Source organism: Galleria mellonella, unplaced genomic scaffold (assembly GCF_026898425.1).
Source record: "Galleria mellonella isolate WM207_F2 unplaced genomic scaffold, CSIRO_AGI_GalMel_v1 utg1674, whole genome shotgun sequence".
Lineage (NCBI taxonomy): Eukaryota > Metazoa > Arthropoda > Insecta > Lepidoptera > Pyralidae > Galleria > Galleria mellonella.
Genome location: NW_026442013.1, coordinates 87,823 through 108,980, shown reverse-complemented (window position 1 = coordinate 108,980; position 21,158 = coordinate 87,823). Strand labels below are relative to the sequence as shown.

General features: G+C 33.7%; 1 protein-coding gene across 4 annotated transcripts; it reads left to right on the top strand.

The window, feature by feature from the left end:
* The first annotated feature begins 187 nt into the window (after nucleotides 1-187).
* Nucleotides 188-16,945, top strand: LOC113510255 (putative fatty acyl-CoA reductase CG5065). Of its 4 annotated transcripts, XM_052892811.1 has the most exons (12): nucleotides 191-420; nucleotides 589-606; nucleotides 2,569-2,675; nucleotides 3,273-3,389; nucleotides 6,655-6,777; nucleotides 8,663-8,788; nucleotides 9,241-9,388; nucleotides 10,912-11,013; nucleotides 13,187-13,373; nucleotides 14,315-14,415; nucleotides 15,152-15,278; nucleotides 16,695-16,945. In XM_052892811.1, the coding sequence occupies exons 3-12, from the start codon at nucleotides 2,574-2,576 to the stop codon at nucleotides 16,918-16,920; spliced, it is 1,359 nt and encodes a 452-aa protein (XP_052748771.1). In that variant the 5' UTR covers nucleotides 191-420; nucleotides 589-606; nucleotides 2,569-2,573; the 3' UTR covers nucleotides 16,921-16,945. The 4 variants fall into 4 exon arrangements, with proteins under 4 accessions (XP_052748774.1, XP_052748773.1, XP_052748771.1 ...); XM_026893709.3 differs by having other exon boundaries at nucleotides 192-606; XM_052892814.1 differs by lacking the exon at nucleotides 6,655-6,777 and having other exon boundaries at nucleotides 188-606.
* Nucleotides 16,946-21,158: the final 4,213 nt, after the last annotated feature.

The window sequence follows — 21,158 nt, the reverse complement described above, 5'->3', positions numbered from 1 at the left end:
GAAGACGTTATGGCCCGGATTCTTAAATATATATATATATATATATATATATATATATATATATATATATATATATATATATATATATATATATATATATATATATATATATATATATATATATATATATATAAACTGTCTACAAATCTACATCTAGTACAATGGAAAGATTGATATTGAATTGTAATTTTTCCTCCAAGGAAATTGAATGTATTAGTAATCATAATTACTCGTACTACAAACAAATATGGATACATTGTAATGCAAAAATGCGATTAAAAGGGTATATATCTAAGAAGAAGAATTATGTCCTTGTAACATAGTCCATAAATACGTTGCGATCGACGCAGTATTTTTTATAAAGCTTGCGAGCTCACGAGACTGTGATAAATCTGTAAATTCGCATGCAAATTTGATAATGTGTGTTTAATATAAATAAATATATATTTATGTTTAAATTAAAAAAAATTAAACATTAGAAAAAAGTAATAAATACCTGTTATTTTGAAAATCATATCATTAAATTATTTTTAAAGTGACTGTTTTTTTTTATGGAATGTGATACATCTGTGGTACCTTGATACTAAGGATACTACCATAATTCAGGTAAGATTTTTTTTAATATATTGTTTATAAATTAGAGCATATAAAATCAACCTTATAATAAATACCTTTTAATTCTGATAAAATAGTAACGTCGCTAGTAAATTGTAACCTTTTGCTTTGTTCTCGAACACGAAGATTTTTTATTCAAAGTAAAGATACATTTTCTTAAAATACCAGATACCAGAGGAAGACTGTAGAAAAGTCGATTGCTTGGCTACCTCTGTCCCATACGTGTTTCAACCGTGAATCAGTTGTGTTTGCATGTCTGTGTTTCGGTTTGAATGGTGGGATATGGCGTGAAATTCTCTATAACGCATACGTCCGAAGTACACTTGAATATGCTTCTCTGATATGGAATCCCCAATATCAATGTCATATCGATCGTATTGAGAGAGTGCAAAGAAGTTTCACACGTTACTTGGCTTACAAAGATAAATTATGTCCAATAACTGCATCTTATACTGATCGTCTGGAATTCTTCGGGATGAAGTCACTGAGTCAGCGTAGAAAGATTATAGATCTTATAATGTTGTTCAAGATTTTAAATGGCCTTATTTTGATACCTGACGTTGTTAAGGATATACGCTTTATAGTACCACGTAATTTCAATATTAGAACTGCTAAAATAGTTAACACATTTTCAACATACGCTTGTCGTACTAACTTAGGATCCAATTCTCCCCTCAACAGAATGTTATCATCGTATAATAAAGCCGTAAACGTTGACCATGATATCGACATCTTTGGTAATTCTTTAGTGCAGTATACTAGGCTTATTAATAATATGGATTGGTAGTTAGGTCTTTTCTAGTTGTATAATTGTTAGTTAGTATACATTGACGCTTATCTGTGAGAGCTGTATACGCCTTTAATTGATATGTTCATATGGCCTTAAGCTTGGTAGTGAGGAGTAAGATTTTTTTGTTCAAACTTAGATTTAAGCATTTTGTAATAGTAGTTTTTCTCTTTTAATTACTAATAATATTGTACATTGTCTGCTTAATTATTGTGAGCATATTGTTGGTGTGTCTTTTATAAATAAATAAATAAATAAATAAATAAATTACAGGGTACAGAGGAATAACACCTGAGTCCTCAGGAATGGCAACGCATGGGGGTATCATGGGCGAAACAGTATACTCTGTTATGTCTATGCTACTGCTCATGTCTATAGGCGACGGTTACCACTTTCAATCAGGTGGGCCGTCAGCTTGTTTGTCACTCTATATTGCATAAAAAATATGTACAATTACAAATTGAAATTAAAATTTATTTTATATATAAACTTAAGTTTATAACTTAAGTAAATTAGCGAAGTACTGCTTCAGAGTCAAGTCCATTGATTATTTTTTCCATCAGATCATGAATAAGAATTTTCTTGTTTTTTTTTCATTCGTCAATATATTCATAATTTTTTTTATATCACGATGGCAAATGGACATGCGGCTCACCTGATGGCAAGTGCAATACTAGAGGCATTGAAGGTATATTGCCAACCTTTTAGAAAGGAATATGCTCTTTTCTTAAAGGTTATGATGTCGTATCGGTTCGGAAATACTGCTGTTGGAAGTTGATTCCAAAGAGTGGTTGTGCGTAGATGAAAGTGCTTTGATAAATGCACGATGGAGGACCGCCATTCATCCAGATGGTTTTTTTTAATGGATGATATTGAAATGGTAGTTTTACCCGCGCTATCGGTATACACCGGCGGGGCACCAGTGAAGAATGATAGGTGATGAAGTAGGTCAGTTAGCCCATTGTGATGAATTCAACAAGAATTGTTCACGATGGTTTCCAGGGGGAACCACGTGGAGGTCGACCTAATAAGGCATATTGCTAGCAATGGGGCTGTCAAATTCCATTGCTAACAATCCCTTTTCCCCCCATCCAGATGATTGGGATGCAATTTTAGTTTCTGGCGAGTTATACTGTGGTGAAATTTACGAATATTTTTTTTTTTAGTAAACATGGCTGCTTTTAACAAAATCTCGAGCACGTATAAACCTGTCGCCGAATATTATGCAGGGAAATCTTTATTCATAACGGGCGGCACAGGATTTCTTGGAAAGGTAATATGAATCATATATGATACGGGGTTAGTCATAATTAAATATCAAATCGAAAACTAGTAATAGTATCCGAGCAGTAAGTACTTTATATTATTCTCAATTTCGTGTATAATATAGTATATGTCATATATGTGTAAGTATATTTGTTATTTATATATATTTATTCGTTTATATATGTAGTTTTAGTATGTATGTATATCAATAATTACTAGTACCGCATTCGAGTATTCTGACACTTCCCTATGGTTGACTGGGAGAGAATGCTTTTAGCATTAAGTCCGCCATGTACACATATCAGCAATGATTATTGATTAGTTAATTATTAAATTTATTATCATCATCATCATTATTTCAGCCATTATCTATCCACTGAACATAGACCTTCCCCATAGACTGCAGCAAGTAACGGTCCTGAGCCACCTGCATCCACTGACTCCCTGCGATACATTCGAAGTCGCCACTCCATCTAGTGGGGGGTCGTTCTATATTGCATTTGCCACTACGGGGTCGCCACTCAAAAATCTTTATCTCCCTCGGTTGGTGCCATTCTTCGTGCTATTATTAATTATAATTATTGATTAATAAGTATTATTTCAGGTTTTAATAGAAAAACTGTTATACAGTTGCAAGGATATAGACAAAATTTACATTTTGGTACGCAATAAAAACAATATAGAGGTCAACAAAAGGATGAATCAAATGTTAAATAATCCTGTAAGTATACTATTCGATACAATGAGATATTTATTTACTTTATTGCACCAATATTACAGGACTTGTTGAAGAATTTTTAATAAGCATAGAGTAGTACAAAAGGCGGTCTTATTGCTAAGCAATCTCTTCCAGACAACCTTTGGATAGAAGGTTTAATGAATAAAAAAAAATAACGTTAAGACTGCGACACACAAAAAGACTTTAATTGTAGCTAAGCCAAATAATTTTAATTCAAAAACCAAAATATTAAACCGATTTTGATGAAATTTCTATGGGGCCTGTCTGAAAGTATATTTTTTTACATAGACTAAGAATTTTCCAAACGGGTTTTCCAAACTGACGAAGTTACGAGGAAATAAATATTAATAAAAAGATATACAAACCAATTGAGAATTTCCTTGTTTTTGAAGTCCTTCGCTAATCCTTAGACGGGGTATATGTTTGTTTGCGAATTTAGTGGTATAAAAAAAAAATGTGACATACATCATAATTGCTTTGTGCTTAAGTGATTTAGTAAGCAGTATTGTTTAGTTATAATTCTAATAGTAAATAACTTGTTTAGATTTTATGGGATTAACATGTTAAAAAACAAAAATCCCAAATTAAACGTAGATTAAAAAAAATCATAATTTCTGTAAACCAGTAGTTATATGGAACACTAGAAAGAGAATAATGTCATATCGATGCTTATTTATGCCTACTCGGAGTCAGTATTAAAAATTATAAGATAAGATAAAGATATATTTATTTAACAAAGTATGTTTGTATTAGCACAGAATTTATCATTGCTTCCTACACTAAGCTGAGCCTGTCCTGCAGGAAGCAGTACTCGTGTTATCTTATACATGCATATAGATATTAAACATAGGCTTTTTAGCGGTACTGACAATTGTGTAACTAATTTGTATAATGCAATTATTTCATTTAGATCTCACATTCACCACCAATACACATGTATGAATAAGTATTATGAATGTGTGTGTGTGTGTGGTGTATGTTGTGTGCATGTGTGTGTGTGTGTGTGTGTGTGTGTGTGTGTGTGTGTGTGTTAATATATAAGTAATCAATACATATAATAAAATCGTAACTGGTCGCTGTCTGTACATGGAAGATATATAAGAAAAACTATTAAAGGGAGGCTTTATGAACGCAATAGAACACAAAACAATGTTTTTTATTTTATTTTTTCTGTTTGTCTGTACGTTTGTGTTCTCATCTCAAAAGCGGTTGCGATTTACTTCACTTAACATTTAGTGTTTGTTTTATTTCAATCGGTTCATAAATAAAAAAGTTATATCAATCTAAAGAATCACATATAAAATACTGTAAAATAACCGATCAGTTGAATTGGCACATGTATGAAGGTATTAGGTACGTAATTATCATTTAAGTATATAATATATTATAAGACCGGATTCGTGAAGAGCTCCAATGGGAATGATATACGGGAAGTGTATAGTTAGAAGCGAGCAAAGCCGCGGGAAACGGCTAGTATGCAATATACAATCTACTGTTATGCAATGTGCATACAATATGTACTTGTCAACAAGTTTAATTGAACATTCGAGCTGCAGGTAACATTGTCTTGTCAAATGCAGACTGCACCTCTGTACTAGCTCGTATTTTGAAATTAATTAGCCATGCACTAGGTAATTAAAAGCGTTTCTAATATTTACGTTAAATAAATCTAATATATAAAGTTCTCGTGTCACGGTGTTTGTTACCAAACTCCTCCGAAACGGCTATACCGATTTTCATGAAATTTTGTGTGCATATTCGGTAGGTCTGAGAATCGGCCAACATCTATTTTTCATACCCGTCAATGATAAGGGTGACCCACCCCTAAAAATTTATTTTTTATTTTTTTGACATTTTTTTTATTTTTATTTTAATATGATTTAGCATTGAAAAATACACACAACTTTAAATTTTCATCGTTTTACGCGATCAACCCCTGTATTTTAATCGTGATTTGTATATTTCGCAATAAGTGGTAAAACGACGTTTACGGGGTCAGCTAGTAAATGTATATTAAATGCATAAATTATGAGGGGCACTAAATGTTTATTTAAATTTGTTTTTTGCTCGCTGCTTGCATGAATCGGTATATGAAATATTCTGTAAGTTAAAATATGATAAATAACCTACCTTCATAAACTTTCAGTCAATTCAATTGATCCATTATTTTATAGCATTTTTTATGTAATTCTTTAGATTGATATAACTTTTTTATTTATAAACCGACTGAAAGAAAACAAACACTAAATGTTAAGTGGAGCATACTGCAATATATTAGTGAAAAACGCATTAAAATCGGTTAAGCCGTTTCTGAGATTAGCGTGCACAAACCTACAGACAGACGAAAATTCTAAAAATTATTGTTTTGTTTCTATTGCGTTCATAAAGCCCCCTATAATAGTTTTTCTTATATGCCTTTCATGCACAAACAGCGACCATTGACGTATTTAATAAATAAAATGAGTGTTTACGCATTAAAAAGATTCAGAATTTATAAGGCAAAATAAATATAGAAGTTATAAAGGAATCACTCATAACTATTTATCACGCATAATTGTATGAAAATGGTGACCGTTTTTCTCGAAGCATTCTATGGAGACTATCTATATAATCTAAGCCTATATATAGACTTTTGCAATTACTAAAATTTGATAGTAAGATAGGATATGATTTATCAGTATTCATAGACATCTTATTGTGGGAACGCGCGCACGCCTCCGCCTCAGGGCCGATGTGGGACAGCAGCCGCCCCCGCGGTTGCTGCCCCAGGCCCGAACGTCGGAAGAAACGGGTCGTCAGAGTCCCTTCTTCGACGTCTCGTTCTTCTTCGCCGGGTGGCGCTGGCTGAAGAGGCCATCTCTCGCTCTCTTTCTGCCTCCTCTTTTTTAGCTACGACGGCCTCACAAAAATCGAGGACTGCCGTCCAGGACCTTTCGTCGCTCACCATCTCCTTAACAACGGAAGGCAACGAGAGGTCACTTCCGACAACCGCGACCAGGTCACAGCGTTTCCTAGCGAATGCGAGACACACCTCTAACACATAGTCAACCCTACCCAACCCAACCCAATCCAACAACAATGTCAAGTAGTCAAAAAGTATAAAATATTGGCAGTCTAGATAGTAATTGTAGTGAAATTAGACAAAATAATTTTAAGCCACTAAGCGGGCACTCATGATGAAATTGGATAATAATAATATTAAAAAAAAAATACAACAAAACATAAAATAATATTATTTCTTTTTTAGCTTTTTACGAGATTAAAGCAAAACAAAGCAGATTGTTTGACAAAATTGATTCCGATTGTTGGCGATATCACTGAACGGAACTTGGGAATGACGCCTGCGGACGAGCGGCTTTTAATCGAAAAGGTATCTTATATTTTATTAATAGAGTAGCAAATACAGTGACAGACTAACTGAAACCTGTTGAAAAATATCTAACTAGCAATAATATATTGGTTTTTAACGATGTTGTACCGTATACAACGGGAAATTAATGAACGCACTGTGTTTTGTCGTTTTCGACAATTGTTCCGATAGAATAGCACTATTGTCTCCGGTCACCGCTATCCCCTCCCCCATCTCCACACGCACTGACGTCATCACGGGCTGTGGACGACGAGCTAGAGAGATGCTTTGACGCAAAGCGCCTTACGCCCCCTGAAGAAGACTTCCGGATGAAGTCCAAACAACTGTCAGAAATGTCAAAATACATTCTGTTCGTTAATTTCTCATTATATATATGAATGAATGAATATACTTTATTTTCATTATACAATATAGAAAATAAGTAAGATAATTAATAAACGTACCTAACTATACAGTTGTGGGGGAAAGGGATTGTTACTAATGGAGACTGAGAATCCCATTGCTAGCAATATACCCAACCAGGTCGACCTCCTCGCGGTTCTCCTTGGAAACTATCATGGTTAATTCCTGATGAATTCATCATGATGGGCTAACTGGCCTGTTTTCATTGTCATCTATCACACTTCACTGGTGCTCCGCCAGCGTATCCCGTTAGCGCAGGCGGGGTTACCATACCATTTTCACCCATAAAAAAAAAACTATACAGTTGTATAAATACAGTAAGGCAGTCTTATTGCTAAAAACAATATTTTTGATGTCACATTATATTCTAAGTTGTATAAAAAAAAATTCTATGTCGCTAATGGTAGCTACATTGGGATTGAATTTTTGAAGACTACAGACGTCCTTTTATTCATATAAAAACCGAAACTCTTATAAAGCTATTTTAATTAATGAATTGTTGACTTTTTCTTTTAGGTTAAGGTTTCAATTTGAAAGACAGCAACAAAACACTAATAGTTAATAAAGTTTTGTGGACGATTTAGTTTTTATGAATAAGGGGTTTTATGAATAGGGGTAAGTCGAGAGATGTTTGTATTTGGACAAAATTCTCGGATTTTAATCCGGCTGGGGTTAAATCAAACGAGAGCTAATTTTACTTCGGTCATAATAATCCTTTTGCACTTGCAAGCTTAAATAAAGAGAAATTATATTCACGGAAACCATAGAAGAGTTTTGAAGAGTCTGTATGTATTGCAATTTATTACGACTTGCATTTGCTTTAGAATAATTTACATGATAAAATATGAAGCCAGTTGTATAATAAAGTATTATAAATTGGGTAAAATATCGCATAACATAAAATATTGGACAAGAATTAGGAACGTCCATATTTTGTAAGTAATTAAGTAAGAGATTTTCCTTAAAGATTACAGTATGGGGTTATTAAAACAAGGGTGTAACAAGGTTTCTTCTGGTTTGGTAACTCGCACGTGACACCCCTAGTGCTGCAGGCAGTGCTGTAGTTTACCAAAGGGAGACTTTGTACAAAATTCGATTGCTTGGGTACCTCTGTCCCATTCGTGTTTCAACCGTGAAGCAGTTGTGTTTGCATGGCTGTGTTTCGGTTTGAAAGGTGAGATATGGCGTGAATTTACTGGATACAGAGGAATAACACCTGAGTCCTCAGGAATGGCAACGCATGATGAGAGATATCATGAGCGAAACAGTATACTCTGTTATGTCCATGGTACTGCTCATGTCTATAGGCGACGGTTACCACTTTCCATCAGGTGGGCCGTCAGCTTGTTTGCCATTCTAAGTTGTATAAAAAAAGGCGTTTATAGGCTACAGTAACCGTTTACCATCAGATGGGCTGTAAGCTAGTATGCCATCGCCGTGGTAAAAAAATAAATAAATTAAACTTCTTTTTTTTTTATTTGAGGTATCCGTCGTATTTCATTCGGCCGCTACAGTACAATTTAATGATCCGTTACCAGAAGCTGTGAGAGTAAACGTGGAAGGTACGAAGAATATCATCGATTTTTGTCATAAATTGAAGAATATAGATGTAAGTGATGAGTGGTTTTTTTTTAAATTACTGTAAATGTAATAGTGTTTTTTTTAGATAATGAGATAATGTTGCTTTGTGTATCATAATCATCTTATCAGTCTTTAACTGTCCACTGCCTCTCCTTGGGGGGTTTTACCAGTAGTTGCCATGTTAAGCTTTGGATATGTTTTAAGAGGGACGCTGCTGCCCATCCCTCGCCCTTCTTTAGTCGCCTATTGCGACACCCACGGGAAAGGAAGGGGTGGCTTATTCTATACCAGGTTCATACGCCCATCTCTCTATTTCTATATTCTTTTTTTTTTAATAACACAGGGGGTAAACGAGCATGCGGCTCACCTGATGGTAAGTGACTACCGCCGCCCATGATCACCCACAACACCAGCGGCATTGCAGGTGTGCTGCAAGTCTATGCAGGGACCTACATTTATTATTTTTTATATATTTCGCAGATGCTTGTTCATATTTCAACAATATACGCCAACTGTAATAGAAAAATTATTGAAGAAATAGTATATCCACCTCCTGTGGACTTTACTGAGTTGAATACATACATACAGACAGTTTCATGTGACGAGAAAACAACGACAAATATTCTAGGTAATGAATTTATATTATACTAGCGAGCAAGATAAATATGTAGTTGCATGTATTAATATTGTAGGGATTACATTTTTTTTTATAAACATATTTATTTAACAAAGTATCCTTCATAAAAGAGTTGAGTCTGCGCATTGCGTATAGGGGCCATGATCGCCGTTCTGGTTCGTATCTGGCTCAAAGGATATCTCTGGCAATCCAACGCGGATATGCCGCGAGTGTCATGGGGACCTTTGGGTCGGGTCGGATCATGAATGGGACTGATTGTTGATTTTTTTTTTGTGGTACTGTGAAATGTATTAGTTTTATGAGTATTGTAATTTGTGAAATGAAATATAAATATAATTTAACAAAGTATGTTTGAATTAGCACACAAAGAATTTATCACTGATTCCTACACTAGGCTGAGCCTGTCCTGTAGGAAACAGAATTCGTGTTATCATACAGAGATTAACATAAGCTTTTTAGTGGTACTGATAATTGTTTATCTAGTAATTTATATATTAATTTTTTTACAAATTATATAATATTTTTTTTTTTTAATAAAATATAGTCCATGTTACTGATGATGTAGTTTTATATAGATGAAAGAATTTTTTAAATCGGTTAAGTACTTTTTTGCGTTTATCTATTACAAAAAAAAAACAAATATTTCCTTTTTTATTTTTTTTTGATTCAACGATGGTGACAAACAAACATATAACCCGTCTGATGGTAAACTGTCACTGTAGCCTATAAACGCCTGCAACACTAGGGGTGTCACGTGCACGTTGCTGACCCTAAAGGAACCTTAATTTACCCTTTTTAAAGAATCTCATACATATTAATTATTTATATTTATAATAAGTTTACTATTGTAATCTTTTGGAGGAAACAATAAAGAGTATCTATCTATCTATCTATTAATTTAGGTGTTCTACGTGTTGTAACATGATATTTTTTATGATAGATACTTAGAATAGCACATAAGCTAACGGCCTGCCTGATACAAAGTTGCAACCTTCGCCTATAGACAACTATTGCATGACATTGCAGAGTATAATGTAATACCCATGACATGTACCCTGCAATTCTACTGCCATATCTTTCCGAACTGTAACACAGCCATATGGATTAATCACAGATGGTAGAACAGAAGTACCCATGCTGGCGGCATTAAATGCATGGCGACATAAAAAAGTCGTCCTCTGTTTATTGTAATAGAACTAGGTTTCGTAAAATTTTATAGGTGAATGAATGCATGACATAGTCTGTCCCATTCGTGATTCAACCGTGAAGCAGCTGTGTTTGCATGGCTGTGTTTCGGTTTGAAGAGTGGGATATGGCGTGAATTTACTGGGTACAGAGGAATAACACCTAAGTCCTCAGGAATGGCAACGCATGGGGTGTATCATGGGCGGAAGAGTATACTCTGTTATGTCCATGGTACTGCTCATGTCTATAGGCGACGGTTACCACTTTCCATCAGGTGGACTCTTGTTTGCCATTCTAAGTTGTATAAATTTTTTTTTTATTCTCATTAGGTAACAAGCCGAATACATATACATTCACGAAAGCGATCGCCGAGTCTTTAATAGAGAAGGAACATGGAAAAATACCAACCGTCATAATCCGGCCATCCATCGGTAAATGTATAAATTATGGCCAAAAAAACTTTCTTGTGGCCATAATATAAATTTAAGTCTGGCCACATAAATATGTTGATATTATTTTTTATATCTTTTTCTTTTTGTTTCTATGCAAATGGTTGTCTCGTCTCGTATGCATACTATTGTTTTATTTTTATTTTTTGTTCTTTTGCTCTTGTTTTGTGTGCTACTGTTTGAGTCGAATGCTTCTTTGATTAAATTATTTTTCTTTCTTTTCTTTCTATCTATACGTATATATTGTTGCTCTTAACAATATCATTTTTCACCATATGAAAGAAAGAAAGAAACTTTATTTTACAAAAAATATGCTTATAGACATGAGCAGTCCCATGGACATAACAGTGTATACTGTTTTGCCCATGATACCCCCCATGCGTTGCCATTCCTTAGGACTCAGGTGTTATTCTTATGTACCCAGTAAATTTATGCCATATCCCACCCTTCAAACCTTCAATAGATATAGTTGTATTATAATTATTATGTCAGCCATTAACTGTCCATTGCTGAACATTGGCCTCCCACTTAAGGGGGGTTTGCTAGTAGTTACCAGTGGCATGAGGGGTTAGCAACTTCAGTTAGACTTTGGTGACGTTTTAAGAGGGACACTGCTGTTTATCCCTCGTCCATTAATTTCTTTTAGTCGCCTCTTATGACACTCACAGAAAAGGAGCCCATTCTATGCCGGGATTCTATGGCAATATATAGTTTTTTTTTTTGTGGATAAAAATGGTATGGTAACCCCGCCTGCGCTAATGGGATACGCTGGCGGAGCACCAGTGAAGGGTGATCGATGAGAATGGAAACAGGCCAGTCAGCCCATCATGATGAATTATATAATAATAATAATAATAATAATTTTTTTTTTATTATTCCACCACAACCATATTATGAATTGATCAGGAATTAACCATGATAGTTTCCAGGGGGAACCACGAGGAGGTCGACCTGGTTGGGTATATTGCTAGCAATGGGATTCTCAGTCTCCATTACTAACAATCCCTTTCCACCCGGCAATATATAGTTATAACATACTGATATATCCACATACTAGAAATGCAATCACAGCTACGAGATGAAAAACCAATTACTCTAGTATGCGTGCAATGTAAGAGTGTGTATTTGACAGTTTTGAATTTGCAAGGAATTGAAATTGAAAAATAGTAGATTCTGTTACTTTAATTTTTATTCATGAGCACTTACATCATTATATATTTATTTATATAACTCTTTATTGCACCAAAAACATAAAAATAAACAATGACATATAAACAATTCAACTGAAATACAGTACCATTTTTTTATACAACTTAGAATGGCAAACAAGCTGACGGCCCACCTGATGGAAAGTGGTAACCGTCGCCTATAGACATGAGCAGTAACATGGAAATAACATAGTATACTGTTTCGCCCATGATACCCCCCATGCGTTGCCATTCCTGAGAACTCAGGTGTAATACCTCTGTACCCTGTAAATTCACGCCCTTCAAACCGAAACACAGCCATGCAAACACAACTGCTTCACGGTTGAAACACGAATGGGACAGAGGTACTTAAGCAATCGACTTTTGTACAAAGTCTCCCTCTGGTATTAAGCACAGGTTAAAATATACATTATAAAGGTGCAGAAGGTGGTCTTATTGTTAGCGCAAAGTCATTATGAGTATTAAATACGATATTTTTTTCCACAGATTCTTGTACAAGACATTAAAAAAAAACAATCTGTAATCTATAGTAACATAAATTGAGTTCCACAAATAAAAAAAAAAAAGAATTTCAGTTGTAACAAAACAAATTAATTTAACTAAACTGTTGAATTTATTTTCACAAAATTTATATGGGTCCAATCTGTAAGTATATCATTTCAGATAAAAAGAGAATTTTCCAAATCGGTTCATAACTAACGGAGTTATGAGGTGACAAACAAATAGCTTCTATTGGAAATCAGTTGAAAATGTTTCTATATTTAACCAATAACCCTCACTGGTGCCCCATGTTGTAAAAAAAAAAACCACTGGGAAAATTCCCCAAGGGGAGGCTTATGTTCAGCTGTGGACGGTTAGAGGCTGATATGATGATGATAATCTATCTATCTATCCCTACAAATTGACACATTTATAATACGAATTGGATTTTCTTGTTGAATTTTTAGTAGGCCCAATAAAAAACGATCCATACCCTGGATGGTTGGACAATTGGTTTGGTGGTACGAGCCTATTCTGGTACACTTCGATTGGCTTGCTTCGCATCTTACCGGGAAGTGCCGACGGCGTGGTCGATATCATCCCGGTGGATTACGTATGCAATCTTATGATAGTGGCGGCTGTTAAATGTCAAAGGTGAGTTGTTCGAGCCGTTGTTCTATAGAAAACTATTTTCGTGTGGCTGCTAGGATGCACCCTAAAAGCGTTTTGGTATGCTAACCATTTATACACGGTTTTTTTTACGTGACTATAAATCATATATTTTTTCTGGTGATGGCAACATTAATCACCCTCTTCGTTCCTTTTTACTATCTTTTCCATCTTTCAAATTCTCTCTTTATACATATATATATATATATATATATATATCCATATATTCTATTATTATATATTTTTTTTCTATATATTATAATATATAATAAATATTATTGGTACTTAGCGTCTCGTTTCTCTTACTTATGTATTACTCTTAGTTTTTCAATCTTTTTCCTTCTCTTAAATTATATTTTCACTCAACTTTATCATCATCACGCCTCTAATTTTAATTTACAACTCCCCAAAATAGTGTAATATTTTCAGTGTTTATTGTATATGAGGTACTTCATTCCATTTTACTTTCTAAGTTCCCTAAACAAATTTGCATGAAATATTAAGTATGAATAAGAAATTTTACATTATTATAAATGATACTTTGAAATTTTTTTCGAGAACAGTTGTGGTGTTTAATTTGAGAGTATATGAGTTAATACTTGCAATTTCACTTGCAAAATAATTGCCTTAAGTTTTATTTCAGAACATTGTTTTTGTCTTTTTTTTTATACAACTTAGAATGGCAAACAAGCTGACGGCCCACCTGATGGAAAGTGGTAACCGTCGCCTATATTCAAACTGAAACACAGCCATGCAAACACAACTGCTTCACGGTTGAAACACGAATGAGACAGAGGTACCCAAGCAATCGACTTTTGTACAAAATCTCCCTCTGGTAAAATTCTGTTTCGTGTATATATATATATATATTTGTTGCCTGAGTTTACTAAATTTAAAAAATTGAAAGTGTTCTAAATTTATTTCAGATCGAAATTATTACACGTGTATAATTCGTGTACCAGTGAATGCAATCCCGTAACTATGAATGAACTAACTAAACTGGTACTGCAGGAAAAAAACAATAATTGTAAGCTATTATTTGTAACTACACAACTGTTATATTTCAGATATTTATTTGAAGAGTGTAGTATACTAATTTATTATTGTAAATATGTATTGCTTTTTTTTATCTCTTGACGCCAATCGTTATTTGTTTTTATGCAATTAAGAATGGCACTCAAGCTGACAGCCCACCTGATGGAAAACAGTAACTGTTGCATATTGACACGTACAGATATGAAATTTGTATGAAATTTATCATTAATGTAGTATTTATGACAGTAAAGGACATACAAGTAGGTTACTTTTTAAAAAAAAAGTAGCTAGGGACGCTAGAAATGAGTAAAGAAAAAAAAATACTATTTTTGAATTGGTCTTATCTATTTGTTACGTAATTTTGAAAATACGGCTGAAACAAAGAATACTTTCTGATTTTTTTTATCCGCAACATAGCAATACTATATAATAATAATATAAAAAAAATATAACATCGGAAGGTCCACTCATGTTATCATTAATAAGTAAAGATCATTTTGATATCTAATCACACATACACGCACGCACGCACGCACGCACGCACGCATGTACGCACGTACGCATGCACGCACGCACGCAAACACGCACGCACTTAAATTGTACCTTATGCAACTGTATCTTTCTTAAATAAATATTATTCTTATTCTTACTAGATGGCGTCAGCGTCGAATTCAATAATCATGTCGTCTTTGTTTCATTGAATTTGTGTTTTGTATTTATAATTCCAGATTTCACGTATCCTAAAGTGCATTTTACTACTTCGAAAAACATGATGATGCTTTTGAGTTTTGTGCTAGAAACTATACCAGCTTATGTCGGGGATATTTGGTTATGGATAACTGGTCGAAAAATGAGGTAAGCATATATACAAGTCTTTTAAATTAACCCCCTTATATCTCATCACCTTACATTTCATCATCATCATCATATCATCCTTTAACAGACCACTGCTGAACATAAACTACCCACTTGGGAGATTGCGTTGCTACGCTTGGCAGGCAGATTAGCAAACGCAGTCAGGCGTTAGAAATCTTTCGAGGGACGCTGCTGCCCATCCCTCACCCTCCGGCTCTTACGACACTCACGGGAAAGGAAACTGTTATTCTATGCCAGTGTTTTCTGTGATATCTGTTACAAAATTAATAATATTTTATAATAAGATATCACATGGGGGGAAAGGGATTGTTAGTAATGGAGACTGAGAATCCCATTGCTAGCAATATACCCAACCAGGTCGACCTCCACACGGTTTCCCCTGGAAACTATCATGGTTAATTCCTGATGAATTCATCATGATGGGCTAATTGGCCTATTTTCATTCTCATCTATCACCCTTCACTGGTGCTCCGCCAGCGTATCCCGTTAGCGTAGGCGGGGTTACCATTCCATTATCACCCATCAAAAAATAAATAAATAAGATATCACATAAAACAATGTATCCCATAGTATCCCCCATATATTGCTATTTATAAAGCCCAAAACGTTTGTTTGTTAATTAATTTATTTCATATCCTATATCACATAAAACACTGTGATAGCCATAGTATCCCTGATACATTGTTATTTATGAGGATCAAGATGTTTGTTTGTTTGCTTCACGGTTGAAACACGAATGGGACAGAGGTACCCAAGCAATCGGCTTTTGTACAAAGTCTCCCTCTGGTAACATAAAACACTACCCACCTCATATATTGCTATTTGTAAGGCCCAAAACGTTTGTTTGTTTGTAAAAGTTTGTGTACATTGTACAGTAAAGTTTTAAATTATAAGTTATAGAGTTCTTAAGAAAAGAATGAGTACAATGGCGGACTTATCCCATAAAAAGAATTTCTTATAGTCAACTTTTGAATATCTGATACAAATTGTGAATTGGTGGAGACAAAAAAAAAGTAATTAAAAAAATAATAAAATAGAAATATAATATGTGTTAGGAAGAATTAAAAGAGAAAAAATCACCAGAGGGAGACTTTGTACGAAAGTCGTTTGCTTGGACATCTCTGTCTCATTCGTGTTTCAACCATGAAGCAGTTGTGTTTACATGGCTGTGTTTCGGTTTGAGGGATGGGATATGGCAGTGAATTTAAAGGGTACAGAAAAATAACACCTTAGTCCTCAGGAATAGCAACGTACGGGTGAAACAGTATACTCTGTTATGTCCATGGTACTGCTCATGTCTATAGGCGACGGTTACCACTTTCCATCAGGGGGGCTGTCAGCTTGTTTGCCATTCTAAGTTGTATAATAAAAACTATTTTACCTTATTCTTAATAGATTAGTTAAACTACATTCCATTATGAACAATCACCGGGAAAAGTTGGAATACTTCACGTCGAATTACTGGCAGGCACGATGCAATAATACGAAATCCCTCATCGTTTCGTTATCGGACGTCGACAGAAAAACGTTCTGCTGCGACTCCACGGATATAAACTGGAAAGAGTACATTCAAACCTATCTTGTAGGAATACGCAAGTATTTGTTGAGATCTAATGATTGATAATTAAATTATATTATATTATATATAATGTTTTCTTTATTATAAATAACTAAGATCCTTTTTTGTTAATAACAATTGACTTAAACTATGTTAGTAGAAAAAAAAATACAAAACAAAAATAAATATGGCCCCCATAATAATTTTGACCCACAATGAGAGAATTGGGCTATTGTATTTATTACATAATGCTCACAGAATGCTGTTACTGCTACCAATATGACGATTTTCTGTTTTTTTTTTTTAATCCCTCGTCATTTTATTACCGGACGCTTGAGATTGAGAAACGTTACGTTGTGAGTTTACGAATATGTATTTATTTATAGGATCATCAGTATAGAATACAGCGAAGCATTTCAATACAATGCACAATACGCTAGTGCAGAGGTCGGCGACCTTTCGAGTTAGAAATGTGAAAATTTACAAATTACAAAATTTTAAAGTTGTTAATGAGTCACAAAATTTTTTCTTGCCAACAATAAATAGTACTCGCATAAATAAAATTTGGTACCTAATCCTCGTTAACCGATTCTGAACGATTTTTATTAATTTTCTCTTTATAAAATAAACAATTATTGCACATTGGTTAAAATTGACGTCGGTTTTTGTAGGACACAATCTCTAATTATTTAAGTCGCTTAAAAAGAATATAGATGTTAGAAGTAAGTAGCAGTTATATAAAATTGTAGTTAACCACACAGTTATAATATAAGGGATTACTTTGACTATAGCTAGTTAATTTCAACGTACTTTAATCAAATCGCCGAGCGTTAAAAGAGTACCTACCATGAAAATTTATTTCGAATCCGAACGAAACACGTTGTTCTTTATATTGAAACTTGAATAAAAAGCAAATTGGTAAGCTATTTGAATAAAATATGGTAATCGTCTATAAACATGAATGAAATTATGGATATTGCCAGATAAATATACTGTAACAGCTATGATGTAATACGTCATGTATATGACGTCTAATATTACTATCGGACACAGTGTGATTTGGTAATTTAAATACAGAAATAAATGAGAATGAAAAATTCTTTTGTGATGGTCTGTATAGATCTGGGACATTTTGTTTGTGAACAAAATGATTTTTCTTTTTCTATATTTATTATTTATTTTATCTATACGTTGTTTGTCTAAATTTTTAAGTCTATTGAGAGCCAAAACTACATTTTAGTTCGATTAAAATAAAATCCATAAAATGGTGTGCTATACCGTACACGCGTTGAGTGAATATAGAAGAATTACAAATATTGTTCGCGGACTAGATGTTCTTTGTTAGCTCATGTCTTAGCGGGATCTCGATATCGGTATCAATATATTTCATTTTACGCATATTTCGTTCCATACAGTCAGAATTACATTTCGTGGTAGACCCCCAATTTGTGTTACTCGACGTTCATTCTCGCGAGCGTTCGTATGTAAGCGAGTTAAGTTGTATGAAGAGTATTTTAAGTATATATATATATATTGTATATATATATATATATATATATATATATATATTATATGTAAATAAAAATATATATATTATTATATATTATCGGTACTATATATATATATATATATATATATATATATATATATATATATATATATATATATATATATATATATATATATATATATGTACAAATACATATATATATATATATATCATATACATATATATATATATATATATATATATATATATATATATATATATATATATATATATATATATATATATATATATATATATATATATATATATACATATATATATATATATATATATATATATATATATATATATATATATATATATATATGCTGTTGTAGTTGAGAATTTATCCTTTTTTGAATATTGTGCAATAAGATAAAAATAAGAATGGGTTTCGGTTTGAAAGATGAGATATGGCAGTGAATTTACAGGGTACAGAGGAATAACACCGAGAGGAATGGCAACGCATGGGGGGTATCATGGGTGAAACAGTATGTTATGTCCATGGTACTGCTCATGTCTATATGTGATGGTTACCACTTTCCATCAGGTGGGCCTTCAATTTGTTTGCCATTCTAAGTAGCATAAAAAAAGAGGATTGCAGCCAATGAATGTCAGCCAGTATCTGTAAATGAGAAATACATAAGAAAAATTGATGTGAGATATTTTAATAAGAACAATAGAAGACAAAAAAAAATTTTGTGAAAATTTTGTTTTAAAAATAGTCGGTAATATGAATTGAGAAATAATCAGTAACCTGTGAAATCATTATTCCTACTATAAAACATTTTTTTATTGAACGATAATGAAACCTCTGTCAAAGTCTGTTACGTAGTTTATAAGAAGTAACTTACTACGTGTAGTGATTTATTCGTACCTAGGTTATCTCGACATTTTGACTAGGCTCAACATTAACCAGCCTTTAACTGTCCTTCTCCTTGAGAGGTTTTGCTCAAAGTTGCTACTCTTGGCAAGTGGATTGGCAACCGCAGTTAGACTTTGGAGATGTTTTAAGTGTGCATTGATGTGCATGGTATTGCTCATGCCTATAGGCGACGGATCAGGTGGGCCATCAGCTTGTTCGCCATATAATTGTCATATGATTTCTCATAAAGTACCAGGAGAATAGAACTATGTAGAAGGTGTTAACTATTATTATATAGAGCTCGTGATTTTCTGCAGAGTGTAGTGTGTATCATTTGTTTGGTTGTTTTAATGTCCATATGGTTTCTTATAAAGTACTAGGACAGTAGAACCATACCAGAGGGAGACTTTGTACAAAAGTCGATTGCTTGATTGTCCCATTCGTGTTTCAACCGTGAAGCAGCTGTGTTTGCATGGTTGTGTTTCGGTTTGGAGGGTGAGATATGGCGTGAATTTACTGGGTACAGAGGAATAACACCTGAGATCATAAAAAAAACTCACCTTTACAGTTAATAATATAACTAAATATAGGTAAGCAATTAATATGACAATTATTAGAACTACATATTCAGAAGCTGAACACCGATAATAACTCGTTAGAGCACGGTACTAAGTACTTCAAACTAATCCGTCAAATGCAGCTGTAAACCGCCCCATTAAAGCGTAGTTAGCGAATACGGTTTGATGAAGTACGTCGTAATAGTTTGGATGTAGGTGTGCTAATAAAATGAACTTTAGCGCATAAAATATACATCAGTCAAATACTGTTAAGAACTGAATGTAAATGAACGTGATTAGTCTGGAAGAGAAAAAAAAGCCTTCATTCTGGGCTTAATATATGTATTATACAAAATTTGCTTCGTAATTAAAATTAATTTAATTTTTAACGTGAATTTACAGGGTACAGAGGAATAACATCTGAGTCCCTCTTCTACCAGAGGGAGACTTTGTATAAAAGTCGATTGCTTGGGTATCTCTGTCCCATTCGTGTTTATACCGTGAAGCAGTTTTGTTTGCATGGCTGTGTTTCGGTTTGAAGAGTGGGATATGGCGTGAATTTACAGGGTACACAGGAATAACACCGAGAGGAATGGCAACGTATGGGGAGTATCATGGGTGAAACAGTATACTCTGTTATGTCCATGGTACTGCTCGTGTCTATGTGACGGTTACCACTTTCTATTAGCACTTTCTACTTTCTATTATTTAAACAAAATGTGCTTATTTTGAAAAGAACGTGAATAGTTGGATAAACGTCGGAGTACCGATTTATCTACGATCACTTCCCGTTTAGTTTCAGATATATAGCCGCTAGAGTTTGCTGTGTCACGACTTTCCTTTGATCATGTAAGTGTTGTTCCGCTTTCAATATGATTATCTTTATATAACTATACGCTATATCAGTGGTTCTCAAACTGTGTTCCGCAATAAATAAAATATGGTCCGCAAAATATATCCAACTTTGATGCGAGTTCAAAAATGTAATTGATACAAACTGAAATATCTAGTGAAAATTGTGTATTTCCAATTATAATACCATTATTTACTATCACTTTTGAATTTTCTTAACTGTTTCGATTAAAGTTTCTTCTTAGTTTCTGCAATTTGTTTTTTAACTGACTTCAAAAATAAGGAAAACACGTATATAGGTACTGTTTACCTGCAAATTTTTTCATAGCGTTAAGTCCCGATAGTGCATTTAAAATTCCTTGTTTATTTGAAAGTGTGTACTTACAAATCCTCAGGAATGCATATGACATCATAACCTTCAAGAAAAAGCATATTCCTTTTTAAAAGGCCGGCAGCACACCTGCAATGCCGTTGCTGT